Consider the following 14,579-nt stretch of genomic DNA (forward strand, 5'->3'; position numbering starts at 1 on the left):
GTTTTGTGGATGAAAGAATTGAAACCATGAAACTAGTGCAACCTAAAAGCTCAAAAAACCTGGGAGGTGAATAAAGAGATCCTAAAGTTTGTGGGCTAATAAAAAAAAAAAAAGTCAGGAAAATAAATAGTTGGCAAACAACTTTGTCTTGGGAAATGGGGCAGGGCTTGGGCTGACTCCTGGCTTTTTGGGACTCGGGGTTGCCAATATGCCTTTGAACTCTGCAGCCATTCATAAATCAACAGCAGCCACAATGCACTGGAGCTCTGGAAGTGCTGACATGAGGAAAGTGATGGGAAAAGGTTATTTTAGACATGTATGACAACTCACCTTGAAGCATTACCTGAAGCCTCAACAACCCATATCCCCTTGGAAAAGGAGTATCTTTCTGCTCTGGGAACTCATTTTGCACTGTAGCAAACCTTTTGTAGGTAAAGAGGGATTCAAAGGTTCCACAAGATCACAGAAGGGCACTGAAAGAGGTGAATGCATGGCTTGGTCCCTTGCATTTCAGGAAAGTGATTCTTCTTTGTTTCAGTGGGTGGTCTTTGCCGAAAGCCTCCAGGACCAAATAAGAGAAAATGAGAGCTTCAAAACCCTCATAAGCTTCACTCTGCTTTATCCTGTCTGCATCTTCAGGCTCATTCACACAATCACAAGCAATCAAGACACCACAGTGGCTCTAGTTTGGGTACCAGCTGACCCACCCCAACTCCCTGCTCACACCTCGCTGCTCCTGCTGAGCCAACATCCACTCACTGAGACCACCTGCATGGTGCTTTCAGCAAACAGAATTTGCTTCCCACATTGCCTGGCTGACAAGAAGTGATTAATGAAAGTGATCTCATGCCATTCCTCACTATGGTGTGAACATGCCCCAAGTGCAGAGAGATGGAGCAGCTCCTGGAAGGAACATACCCCAACAGTCTTTCTGAGGGGTTTCTTCAGTTTTTTTTCTCCTTTCACCAGGCTGGCAGAGCGCAGTGCTTCCTCACACTGCTTGCATCTGCTGCTGTTTCAAACAGGTTTCTAACTTACCTAAGTGCTCAAGTAGTTTTCAATTCAACCAGACTCCAACTGCTGGTTTTGAGATCAGACCCCATGGGAGGGGTTTGGGAAGAGATGTGCTGATAGCTGAACTACAGCAGCAGCTCATGAATCAGCACCTGCCTCTGCAGGAAGAGAAAAGCAGAGGAACATGTAACTCACAGCCTGTGAACATGCAGTCACAGGGACATCAGCCTGCTGGTGGGAAATACCCATGAACACAGTCGTACCCATTTATTTCAGACGTCTTGGGTCTATTTCTTACACAGCCTGGCATCAGTCACACAAGGCACTGCCAGGTCTCTGTGCCCCTGTGGCAGCTGGGCTGCCTTCTGTGCCTGGCATGGAAGGGGAATATCCGATGGCAAATCCCTGTCCTGTCTCACTAAAATACCCCTTGTCCCCCTCCCTCAGGGGTCCCCCACCCCACCCCCAGGCTAATTTGTGAGTGAAAATGACAGGGAAGCTTTCTGGGATCGTTTACAGCATCCTGGATGCCTTGCTGATATCTTGGAAGACTAATATCTAGCATATCCTGCCTGCCTGAGTTAATCTTTCCCAATTGGAATCAGGCACTGGAATTGCTCAGCTGGAGTGGTGCTGATCCCCATTAGCATCAGGACAGACCTGGGCTGCTCTTGCTGTTGGTCTCAGTGTTCTTTCTTCTCGCTCTGCTATTAAGCATACCTGTTTGAGGTCTACCTTTTTTCCAGAGACCCTGCATATGGTGGCAAGGGCATCTTGGGGAGCACCAGCACCAGTCCCTATGAATGTCTTGGTGCAGCCATGTCTAGGCAAGCTCATCACCACAGCTTCCACCTACAGACAGTGTTGTGGAAAGTAACAGTGAACAGGGTAGATAAGGAGGTTAGAAACTCAACTTGGGCACACCAAAACAACTTTACTTGTGATTGTAATGGTGAAGTACGTCCGATTGCCAGCTGCTCAATGCTAAAGTCCATGCGAGGCAGCTCGAGCCTTGCTCATGCACACACATGCACACACACCCCCACTCTCCAATGTGCCCACGCCTTGGGAGCCAGGACCTCTTCAATGCTCTAACAGTACTGCTGTGAAACTGGTTTTTACACCTCAGCAGTGACACAAACAGGCAAAATTTTCCTAGTTCTCCACCACAGGTGTGCAAAACACAGTGTGGCTACACCCCCTGAGCTCAAGGTGAAAGTTTGCTGCCAAGAACACGTTGCTATCTGCCGAAGATAAACCAGCTGCAGTGCAAAAGCAGCCCAGCCAGAGAAGAAACCCACAAACAAAACAGGCTTCCTGTGTTCTCTATAGACACCAAGACAGTGTTTAAGGAAGGTGGAACTAATATGCGTGTCCTCAAACAAGGCTCACGAACAAGGGGAGGACAGCTTTTAAACAAGAGCCTTTGTTTCTAAGGCACAGGGAAGAAATTAGGCTGAGAAAGCTGCCTCCTGACCCAGGGCTGTGCTGCTGGTACTTACTGTGTTCCCTTGAGGAATAGTGTCCAAGAGTCTGCCTTGCAATTATTTAAACATTTAATAGGCTGAATTCAGCATGCCCTATGCAGCTTTCTCATTCACAAAAAGCTTTTGGAGGTGCCCACTCATTCAGATGATCCAGTTAATTAAAAATTGATGTATGCTCCTATTTCACTTTAAAGGAAGCTAGTTCAGGTAGCTGAGTGCTGCTCCTGACAGGCAGCCCTTTAACCAGAACAGGCCTGATGTGAACTGAGAGAGCTGCTGGCTTTGGGTATCTGATTAGAAATCTCACCCTGCAGAAGGCTGATGCAACTGTGTGCAGATCAGCCCTAAGAAAACCATCTTCACAGTGTGGAAGATGGATTCTGGTGGCCCCACTTCTTCCTTGCCTGATCCCATGCCCCTGTGACACCCACCAGGGCCCTACTGACCCTCATGTTGGCAGTAAAAGGGGACAGGTAGGAAAGAATAAATGGAAACTACCTCTGCTTCTTTCACTTCTGCATCTGGGAAGTCAGGTTCCCATGGTGCCATGAATATGTCAGGTTAGTACAAGCCTGTTCCATAAAGAGTGGGGCCAGACTGCCAGGCTATAATGCACATAACTCTGCTGAGGGCAATGAAAGGGGAGGTGGGACATGGTGGGAGAGCTGGGAAGGATTCCTGACCACCAGGTCAGTAAGACTGGCTCAGGCCCTGCAATGAGAATCATAGAATCACAGAGTGTTCTGAGTTGGAAGGGATCCACAAGGATCATCGAGTCCAGCTGCTGGACAACCACAAAATTCACACCATGTACTGTCTAAATGCTTCTTGAACTCTTGGTGCTGTGACCACTTCCCTGGGAAGCCTGTTCCGGAGCCCAACCACCCTCTGGATGAAGAACCTTTTCCTAATATCCAGCCTGAACTTCCCCTGACACAATTTCAGGGCATTGAAAGCTTTTGTGGGTATTTCTTTTGTGTTTCACTGCTACATTACCCAGTTCCACTAAGATGTTTTAGGGAGAATCCCTGTCTCTTGTTGAGTCCCTCTCTTGTCCCCAACCCGGGGAACTTTCCCTCCACAAATACATACCGCATGCTCCCATGGCCTCATGTTGCAGCATTGCATCAGGTGAGCGAAGCACATGAGGAGAGCTTGACCTATTGACACAGGTAAGTGGAGACTGGTGGAGTCGGATGTAGGAAAATAAGCCAAGGCAAACCTGTTCTCTGCGGCTGCCCCTCGCTGCCACCTGCACAAACACGGCAGAGTCCCAGGGCGCTGAAAAAGCAGGAGGGGGGAGGCTGCTCCACACAGTGCCTGTCAGCCCAGCTGATGTGCCAGGGCAGCGTCCCCCAGCCAAGCTCCACAGCAGCCTGTCCCAAAGCAGGCAGCACCATCCCCAGCTCCCTGCACACCCCTGTCCTCCCTCCTGGTCAGCTTCCCACAGAGGGCTCCTGTTTCGGGACAGCCTTGACCTGGTTGGCTCTGTGGGGCAGAGTTTTACAGCCTGGCTGTCCAAGTGAGGTCAGTCACAGCCTTGTGTCAAAGGCCAAGCTGGTGTTTTGTTCACCTGTGAATTTTCCAGACCTGAGTTCCCTTTTCCACCAAGAATATTAAGCGTGACAAAACCTGGACTTGAAACATTGTGTTTGAACACCACAGTTTGGATTTTTTAAATTTTGTTTTGTTTTTCTGTTATGGATATATGATGTCATTTGCCTGATTTCTAGAGCGAGAGATTCATAGCTCCAATGAGATGGTATCACACGAACAAAGGTTTCAATACATCCAGGACAGAACTGAAACTATTTGTGCTTAAAATACATGACATGTGTGCCTCGCCTGCAAAACAGTTACTTAAAAGACACTGATTTAACGAGCTGCAGAATCAGAAAGCTGACTGCCAGCCTTTCTGCCCATTTTCCCAGCCATTCAGTGGGGCAGACAGGACCCATTTCCCTCCCAGAGAGGGGGGTGGGAGGTGTAGCTCATGCTTTGATAGTGCCCCATGCCCTGCCTTGCACATGGACCAGACATTGCCTTGTCTCAGTTTTCCTCCCGATGTTTTCCACAGAATGAATTCATCAAATCTGGTGGTAAATTCCCCCCTCAGCTTTTGTCCTCATTGCATTCTTTAAATATTTAGTACAAGAATGTTTCTACGTCACCCTGGCCGAGGCTGAGTATTTCCTCCCAGGAGCTCCGCTTGGTGGCAGTGGTGGTGAGCCAGGGAGAAGGCCAGAGTGGGAAAGGTCCTTGTATAGCTGGGGTGGCACTGGGGAAGACACTGCTGAAAAGAAAAAAAATCAGGAAAGGCAGAGGGAGGGCACAAGGGAAACAGAGCAATTGGGCAAACTTACGGGACTTAGGTTGAGATGATGTGGAGAAAGTGCCTGGCTGGGGAAGATTTTATGTGGCGATTTCAGAAGGCTGAGAAGACAACTTAGATGGAGACAGCAAAAAGCCATTGGGATCAGACAGCTTGCCCAGTTCATTTGAAAATAAAAAGAAAACGGGAAGTGAGGACATACCTAGAGGGACAGGAGTGGGTAATAACAATTAATAATAATTACAGAGTGAACTGCTGAGATGTGCTCACTTCAGCACCAGCTGATGGCAATCACTCGCAATCTGTATAGCGGGAGCTCCCTAGCAAGAATCACGAACCAAAACTTGTAGAAACTGTATTTAAAAAACAAACCTTTTGTCCCCCTGCTTCATTCTTACTCCTTAAACTATCTTTTATTCATTTTGATTTTTAATAGATCCCCTGGGAAGCTAGAAGCATGTTGTTTCTGGGACAATTGCCCACCAATGTATATGCTTTATAATTCTCTTTATTAAAATCTTTCTTCTTAAGAAACACAAATTGAAACACTTTGCAATCAGTTACACAGATCAGTTAATACTGGTGACAGTTCCTACATAATTAAACAAGTACTAACAAATTTCAACTGTTTACAAACCAAAACTTAAATTAACAAGATTATATAAGCTCAATAAATAGTACATCTGGTCCAGTTCAAGTATAATTCAACAAATCACAGCCTTAATCCTTAGAGAATAGAAAAAAACCCTGAATATAACCAGCCTAACACTAATTTAGTGTTAAAGCCAATGTGAAACTTTGTCTGATCTAATGGGGAAAATGTTTAATTCTTTCATTTTTTTCTTCAAAGAAAGTAGGTTGCAGATTGCCATTAAAGACTATTTGAGATGAATACAGATTTCACAGAGATGAAAAACATAGTCCCTATTATAAAAGTGCAATCTTTGGTTGAGATGTATTGAAATAGTTTTGATATATTAAGGAAGCTCCTTTTTAAATATCAATATTTGTTTGGCTAGACCTGAGCCTGCTTTGTGCTATATATATATATATATATATAAACAGCGTGGATTATAGTGATGATGAATTATGCCAACTAAAAAAAGTCAAGATTTTAAATATAATAAACCAAGAGAAACAACACATTTTTACATAAGCTGAGGAAGGTAAAGGGCTGCCTACAGCAGAATTCTTCCTCAGCAGAATAGGTAGTAGAGAGAAGTTGAGGAGTTGAGTGCCTGTCAGCATTACATAATGGCCTGTTGGAGAGGGAAAGAGATTATCTCTGAGTTCTCAAAGTGCATCGGGCTGAAAAGTGATCATGGGCATCATTAGGAGCTACTTGAGACTTGGGATTGCTTTCAAGTGTTGAGCTTTAGGGGAGAAAAGGACCTCCTCAGAAGGGGAAGTGCCCATTTTGCTGTTCCCAGGATTTTGCAGGTTGCTGTTTTGTCAGGGCAGAGCCCAAAGGGATGGGGTGTCCAAACCACCTCTACAAATGTCTGGCTCTGATCACGTCTGTGGGGTTGGGCTCTGCACCTGCATCGCTCACCTGAGTCATCTCCCTCCAGAAGAGGAAACTGCACAGGGCAGAGATGCCATCTAGAGCCTCCTTTCTCGGTGGCAAGCAAGGGCCTGTAGCTGTGACCCAAACAAGATATCTGGAGCCAGGACATTTCCTGCTGAGCCTCAGTCAAGTCTCCACCTCTGAGACTGAAACTTAAATGACTGGGGGCTGAAGGATACCAAGACCCACTGTATCAAGAGGGAATTTTGCATTCCTAATGCAACTGTCCAGGAAAAAAACCGAGGTTAAATGCAAGCTGTGAATAATGGGAGTGAACCTGGTTCAGAACCAGAGGAGGGGTAAAGTAGTTTGAATCATCTCCCATAAATCCAAAAATAAGCCCCTGGGTAAACACTCATTTTAATTATTCTTCTGCTGCCAGTCAAAATCTCATGGTTACCTGCTGCTTTCCCTGCCTGCCTGTATCCACCTGTTGTCTGCTTTCAGAAAGTGTGATTTAAAGCTCTTTGGCCTGGGAAAGTCTTTGTTGTGGATTTGTGCCTTGCCTATAATAAAGGCAGTGGACCTGTAGCTTCTGCTGCGATACAAATAAAGAATAATAACTGTGATGCTTTTCTCATTTGAGGTTACCTGGGGATAAAGTTGCTGGAGGCATATGACTTTGATATACAGTCAGCTATGTCTCACATCCAATTAAGCTTAACCACATGGTCTAACAAGCTCCCATTAGGCTGGTGAGAGACCCAGTTTGATAGCAGGGTTAGCTTCAAAGATTTGATGCTTGCATTTGTAGTGATTTCCTTCCCTTGCATTCAGTTTCTGCTGAAGGGCATGAAGGGAACTTCATATTCAGATGATACATGACCAGCTTGAGAGCTGCACTTTAGAAGACAATTGCACAATCTTTACTGCCATTTTCATCATCTTATAGCCTGCAATACAAGCTCTTGTCCTAATAGCCCTGTGCTCAAGTTTCACTGCAATGTGAAAAACAAACAGTCAAAGGAAAACCCAACCCTTGAAGGAAAAATACCTGGTTTGCAATATTGATGGTTTTTTCCTTCTCCATAGGGGAAAAAAAAACAACCCCCCCCCCCCCCCCCAAAAAAAAAAAAAAAAAAAAAAAAAGAGCCACAAAACAAAACTAGCTGTTTTAATGACAGACGGACACAAGTCTTAACATACTTCAAGCCTGGACAAAGGTGGATTCAGGCTGTAATATTTTTCATTTCCCCTTGTGTTTTGGTAGGCTCTGTCTGAATCTGGGATGCAAAGAATCCCTCAACTTGCAAGAAGCAGGAATTCCAAATATGAAATCTGAACCTGCCTCTGGTAAAAATGAGTGGAAAGCACAGGCCATGAAATGGAATAGGGCTTCAGGCACCTCTGAGACACTGCCTGGCTACAGGGTACTTCAGCGAATGACCACAGCTGCTGGCACAAGGCATTATGGAACAAATACTTTGGTGGAAGCAGTTTTGGCAATTTAGCCACTTTGCAATATTGTGCAACATCCCTGTCATTCTTAAGGATAGCTAGAACCTTCTGGGAAACTATTTCCTCTGCACAACATCTAAACAGGACATCCAGTACTAGCAATTTTTACAGAACATACTGTGATGAATATTAGAGTCAGGCAAAGAATGGAAATGCCTTCAAATCCCCATCTGCCCAGCTTGCACGGGACATTTTATAAACTCTGGGATCAATCCTGGCAATGGTTTGCCTGCATATTCACTTTAGTACACAAAGCCCTATCGAAATGAACCAGAAACTTGTACAGTGCATTTCAAAGGGACTTTGCAAAATACTAAGGAACAACTGTGCAGAAACAATAGCTCATAATAATGCCAGAGCTGCTGGTGCATCCTGTGTTCTCTGTGCAGCGCTCCATGAGCCATCAGTTGTTGTATTCACCTTAAAAAATTCAGGGAAATAAAATACAAAAACAAGATTAGAAGTCTGGCGTCATGCCATAAAAACCAGGAAAATTCAACGTTGCCAAGCTGAGGAAAAGCAAGCTTTAAAGAAAACAAAAAGACCCCAAAAGCAAGGATCTTGAATAAAATGTCTGAAAGAGATGTGGTCCAAACATGTGGCACTTTAAAAAGCCTCTCATGAGAGTTTCAAGTCTGTAAGACTCAAAGTTGGCACCCTCTAGAATTATCAAAAAGAAGAGTTTCAAACCCAACGGTCCCTGGAGAACACCCTGGCCACACCATGGAAAATGCTGAAACCAGAGCAAGCTGGCTGTCAGCACATGTGTTTGAACTGCCCTTGCTGTGCTGGCTGCAGGCTGTGAGGTCCCTGGGACAGACTGTGGCTCCCTCGGAATTTGCACAACACCGGCAGTGTACAGTCAGTGCCTGACAACACAAACATTTTGTCATTTCACCAAGCTCTAAGACATGGAGGTGGGTGCTGATGGGGTTTACATTATGCCATCTGCTGACTAGTTTTAGCACAATGGTTTTAGATATCCTATGCAAATCCTACTTCTCACTGGGGCAATGAGTGAAATGGCTGAAGATATTTTAAGCAACATTAACGCCTATTTATAGTCACATCTCCTTTCCTTCCAGCGTCCACTGGATGCTGAGTGCTTCTAAGTACTCCACCTGACCTGACGTGTTACATCAGAACTAAAACTTTAAGAATCCCTGAGAATTCTGATTTAATCTAGGAAACCACTCCCAGCACGCAGAGTGTGAGAAAGAATTGCTCCACTTCTAACAGATATGCCAGCATTGCTTCACCGTGGGAAACAGTTTCAGGCATTTTGGTTTTTAATGGCACTCTGGGCATAGATGCATGGAACATGCTCTTTATTTCCCCTCCTCTGTACAGTGCAAATTGACAGTTGTATCACAGAAATTAAGAAAAAAAAAAAAGTATCAGCATTCACTCATTACAGCTCTTCCAGTTCATCTACATCACAGTTTTTTCTTTGCAAAGTGAGGAACAATGCCAGTGTCATCCTGAGGCAGAGGGCTGCCTTCTTCCTTCATTTTCAGGCTTTCTTCTGCAAGCTGGGATAGATACTTCTGCAATCACATAAAAAAATAAACCAAAGCATTGTTACCAAAACTGAAAATATTCAACATGGGATTCTTTATGCCTGTTCAGTGCTCTATCTCTTCCAGCATCTCAAAAGGAAAGAAAGCACATAGAAGCCCCATTTTGGTGAAAACGCAAGCCAGAAAACATGGCTGTGTCAGGCAAACTACCTGAATACATGCAGAGCCTCAGAAGTTCAGTGGTTTACTGTTTGCCACAGGGGGAACTGGTGACAGAACCAGGAGGACTCTACTCCCCATCAGTCTGTGTAACTAGACCTCACCTTTTCTCTACTCCCCTGTGCTATCGGGCAGGAGCTAACTCCACTGAGTCAACTGAATTCTGCTAGGAAAGTACTGGTGTGTTAAACATAGACATGATTTCAGAGTCATGATTTAAAGTTTATATATTACATTTTCAGCATGCTCAGTTCAGAGAGACACCTTTTGTACTAGAACATTTTGTTTTAAGGGAATAATCACTCTCAGTAATAATTAACACAATTTAGCAGTTTGGCTAGAATATTTACACTTACTGTGTTTCTCTAAGATAAAGCCTCTTGCTACTTTAGGTACTCAGTGAGATTTAAAAGAACAAGACATGGCCAGTGAGGCTTTCAGTCTTTTGGCAGTGTTCTTAGCTGGCAGAGCTGCACACAAAATGGATGAATGGTGACCCACGGGTGTGGGTCTGAAAATAGTGCTCAAACTATTTATTCAAGGTCAGCAGGCATAGCAATGGATGGAAAGAAGCTTCTTCAGCAGCAGCTAGTGCTGAGAAACTTACACATAATAATGTAGAGGTATTCTTATTAATGACTTGCACAGCTCACATACATCCCATTCAAAAATAACTGACCTGCACATTGTTAGTATCATAAAACTCCTTTTCTAGCTATTTGCTCATTCTGATTTATTTTGAAAAGACCCTTTCACATCACCGCAAAATTTTACCTACTTGCAGGATTTCCCCAGAATACAGTTTACTTTTTGGCATCCATGAGGAAGAGATTAAATGATAAATGGATATAAAAATACTAAGGGCTGTGTTAGAATTGCCACATTCTCTCACGTAAATATAAGTTTTGAATATAAGAGGTTCATCTGAAAGGGCCTCAGCAATGGTAATGAATGGACATACCCGTGACAAAGTGACAACTGCACCCTTGTTACTCTGAATAGAGAGATTTGGCTGTGGAAATTACACAACTCTCAGTCTTGATCTCTGGGTGCAAAATTCCATGTGGCAAAAAGCCAGAGTAAATGTTACAGTAGTATACAGAGATACAGGGTCCATAAAGGCTGGGAGACATGTTCCGTACACCATGGACTGTAATAAATCACTAACATTTGTCCCTAGATCAGATAACCCAGGCTTTTGGGGCTTTTAATGAGCACCGACCAAAATAAGACTCAGTTTTATCTGATACCTTTAGCTGATATTGTCAGCTATCATGAGTATCACAAACACCATTTTGAAGTTTGCAGATTCAGATTAATTTATAGCAAAATGGCAGTCAAGCAAAAGATGTGTGGTTTTTTAAATTTAAATACAAGTTTTGACAAATACTGCATAAAGGCAGTGGAAAACAAGATGAAATACTGCACTGAATTGCCAAGGTAGCTTTCACCAGATGAATGGTGAGAGCTTTCTGTGGTAGTGGAGAAAGGGTTGGCAAAAATAGTGGATTTTTTGGACTTGGGAATTGCAGTGGATCTGTAAATACAAATATCACCCGGGAAAATAATTTGTTATGATGAAGAGAATTAAAAATTACAGAAAGTCTGCAAGGCTGACAAAGAAACAGTTGATTTTTTTATCAGTGATTGATGTCATTCAAGGGGCATCATACTTAGATGAAGTTGACTATTTTACTTCAAGACAAGGCTTTTGGAAGAAAATTGGCAAACAAATTGTTTAGCTTTGCATTCAAATCCAAACACTGAACACATGAACATCTATTTTGAATGTGGCTCAAGGAGGTCACATGAGAGACAACAAGTAGCTAATCAGCTATAAAAGACTTAGAGCCATGACACAATTTGGGACACTGTTGTTGTCACTGGATGATGGCATTTGGCATTCAGGCAGAGAACAGGAACACAGCTTGCAGCAGCACTCCCGTAGCTCCACTATAGTCAGAATCCCTAGCTCCTTTATTGGTGGATACAATCGTTAACTTGCATCATCACAGAAGACTTATATTTCTTGCAGAATGCATAAATGAGCATTATGGTGACTAAAAGTGTTCTAGCAACACAGAACAATGATTTGAAATTTGCTAAGTTTCCATTTGAGCAGGCAAAAGTTGGACGAGACATTTACTTCCTGTATTTAGTAAGATAAGAGGTATGGCTCGACAGAACAGCCTGTTTTTATTACTGCATTTGACAGATTTAATTTTAACAGCTTTTATAGTCTTTGTTCTTTTATCTCGATTCAGTGTTAGATATCTGCCACAGTACTCATGGGAAATCTCTTAACAGAGAGAAAAAGAGATTATTTTCATACTAAGTTTTAGTTGGGCCTTTTTTCTTATGACTTTAACAAAATAACTTAGAAAATGAGATAAAAATATAACTGACTTCTTCCCATGGAACCAATTTCCAGGGGCAAGGGCAGGAGCTGCAATCTTTCTTTAATATGAGTTTCTTAGTGACAGACTTGCATGGGATACATGGCTTGCACTGAGTGGTGCCACCTCTGGTGAATCCTTCTGGATTTTTTGTATGAAGCAAAAAAAGGCATTGAAACTGGGCACTTGTTTTTCAAGCTTGCACTTGGAAGATCCATTATGAGCAAGCATTGCAGCTCTGTAGGAAACCTTTGGAAGCCAGAGGCCTTTGTATGGTTACAGCTATGGAACTTCAGGAAAGCCAAGAAAAAAATTCTCCCAGAGAAATTATTTGACTGTGAGTGTTACTAGAAAAGTCAATGCCTGCTAGCCAGCTAAGGAAAGAGAGCTATTACTTGAACAGAAGCAGAATTACTGCATTTACTGTGGGCAGAGGGAAGGAACAGAGAAAGAAGGAGCAGCTCTGCTTTGCTCTGCCATGACTTTTGCTAAGAGTATGAGAATGCCAACACAAGTGTGTGTGCAGTGTACACACACTGCTCACGGGCAGTGACTGCAGTGGGAGCCAAGGCCAACTCCTCTGAGGAGCCCTGAGCATGGGGCAGGTAATGCTCAGGCTGTTGTGACTGATTCTATTGATGGTGCATCTGAAAAATGACAAAGGCAGGTCTTTGATTGAACTGCAGGCACATGTGTTCTCCATGTGCTATTATCAACTGCTGATGTGTTTTTGTTATATTCTTACGGAGCAACAAGTACTGACATGCTCCTGCATATCCTCATGGAAATTACTCAGCAGGGGTGCTCTGCGTGGCTGAGCCGTTGCGCTGCTCGGCACACAGGGAGGGGATTTCAGTGGGTCACAGAAAATGCCTCACAGAGTCCATGTGTCACAGAGAGCTGTGAGCTGAAAAACGCTGAGAAAGCTACACTAACACAGAAATGGGTCTGGCTACATTATCAGACAAGTGCCATGTTTAATGCTCCCAACATTAAGATGTACTGAAGGCTGCTGCTGGGGTTACTCCCAGTGGCAGAAACACCTGGGACCCTCTGGCACAGGGAATTAAAGATCTGAGTTGCATGCTGTGCTAGTGAGAAGGACCAAATGTAGATGAGAAGATCAAATTATCATCTGGCCTTGTTTTACCTACGATCGAGAAGTTGATTTCTAGGATCTGGGAGTGAGAAATCAGCATGCTAATGTTTGGAACTACTGAAAAGTTTGTTTATCTGAATTTCACTTCATCTGAATTCTGTCCACAGAATAAAAACTAATTTTTTATTGCATCATCTACCTTACACAAAATCCACCCCATGAGCTTGTTGTTAGGTAGCTTCAGGTGTGTTTTTACCTGGAGATTTTTGTAGTGAACAGTACTCCTGCAGTGACTTGTCTTTGCTGTCTCTTCATTTGTGTAGAAGAGTCCACAGAGCTTGCAGTAAAATCCGGTTCTAGGCACCACAAATTCCACACCTGTTGAGAAATTCTGAATTACATTAAAATGTCAGTTGAAACCCTACCCCTCCTACAGTAAACTTGTTTTCAAAGAAAAAAGGTGCTATCTAGCTAAATGACAGGAATAGGAAGACTGAATCCTGGATTCACTTCTCTGATTTCCCTATTTTTGCAATATTGATCTGTACTTTAAAATCCCGTGCATTGAAAACACACATTTTCTCTTCTCTCTTAGATAGACATACTTTAAAATCTACCTTCTCATAATATTGACTGGAAACTTCACTCTGCAACCTCAAGGGCTAGAAAAGCAATAATACTTTTTAGCAGTAAATTCATGTTTAAGTTATACAGATCGCTTTTGAGGATGTACTTCTTCCAGGTGTTTTGCTCATAATCACTATTTACACAGTAAAGCCAATACTTTTGCTTACACTTTTATGTCAAAGACTTTTAAATTACTAAGTATTTTTTCATACGTATTTCATATATAGTCCAAGGGAACTTATTTCATCTCATCAGCTGCCTTTTGCCATTCATTTGGAATGAATTAGCAATAATCTATAATCAAAAGCCTGTTTCTTTCAACAGCTACCCATCTGTCATGTACCCTATTCCTTCTCGCCTCACATCTGTTCTGAAAAATAAATACAGCAAGTAGCCTTAAAGTGACATCTTGTTGTGAGCCCTGGGTATTGCAGGGGGCGGCCCAACATACCCAGGGGAATGCTGAGCTCGGTGAAGACGTCCTCTTGTTCCCAGCCTGGTGCCGAGGGCTTTTGTTTAGACTCTACCTCCGGGTATTCCAGAGATCTCATTTCCAAGTACCTAGAATTTGCTTAACAAATGAATAAATGTATTGAATGAAAACAGTTTATTAAAGAGACGTTTGTAAACTTCTTGGGACACTTTCTGGGTGGATCTATAAATGAAGTAAAATCTGGAAAAAAAATGCTTTTCCATTCCAAATCAGAGGCCTGTTTAGTACAACTCTAACAGCTCTGTGTGCAGTCACTCCGATTTCTCCCAGTAGACCATTTTTCTATTTCTAATTTAATGTTATGTTTGGAGGGTCTTTTTGTATTTTAATCTCTAAATAGAGCTATAACATTACACACCTCTGGCAG

The 14,579-nt window shown here is 43.1% G+C and overlaps 1 protein-coding gene across 4 annotated transcripts in view; it reads right to left on the reverse strand.

Moving 5' to 3' along the window:
• Positions 1–5,323: 5,323 nt before the first annotated feature.
• RBM20 (RNA binding motif protein 20) overlaps positions 5,324–14,579 on the reverse strand; it is an 80,322-nt gene continuing 71,066 nt past the window's right edge. For all 4 annotated transcript variants that reach the window (XM_048311764.1, XM_048311763.1, XM_048311765.1 and 1 more), the window contains 3 exons: positions 14,171–14,290; positions 13,349–13,470; positions 5,324–9,405 (listed from right to left, as the gene is read on the reverse strand). In XM_048311764.1, coding sequence (XP_048167721.1) covers positions 9,295–9,405; positions 13,349–13,470; positions 14,171–14,290 — 353 coding nt within the window. In that variant the 3' untranslated portion in view covers positions 5,324–9,294. The remainder of the gene's footprint in view (positions 9,406–13,348; positions 13,471–14,170; positions 14,291–14,579) is intronic.

This window comes from Corvus hawaiiensis, chromosome 8 (assembly GCF_020740725.1).
Source record: "Corvus hawaiiensis isolate bCorHaw1 chromosome 8, bCorHaw1.pri.cur, whole genome shotgun sequence".
Taxonomy (NCBI): Eukaryota; Metazoa; Chordata; class Aves; order Passeriformes; family Corvidae; genus Corvus; species Corvus hawaiiensis.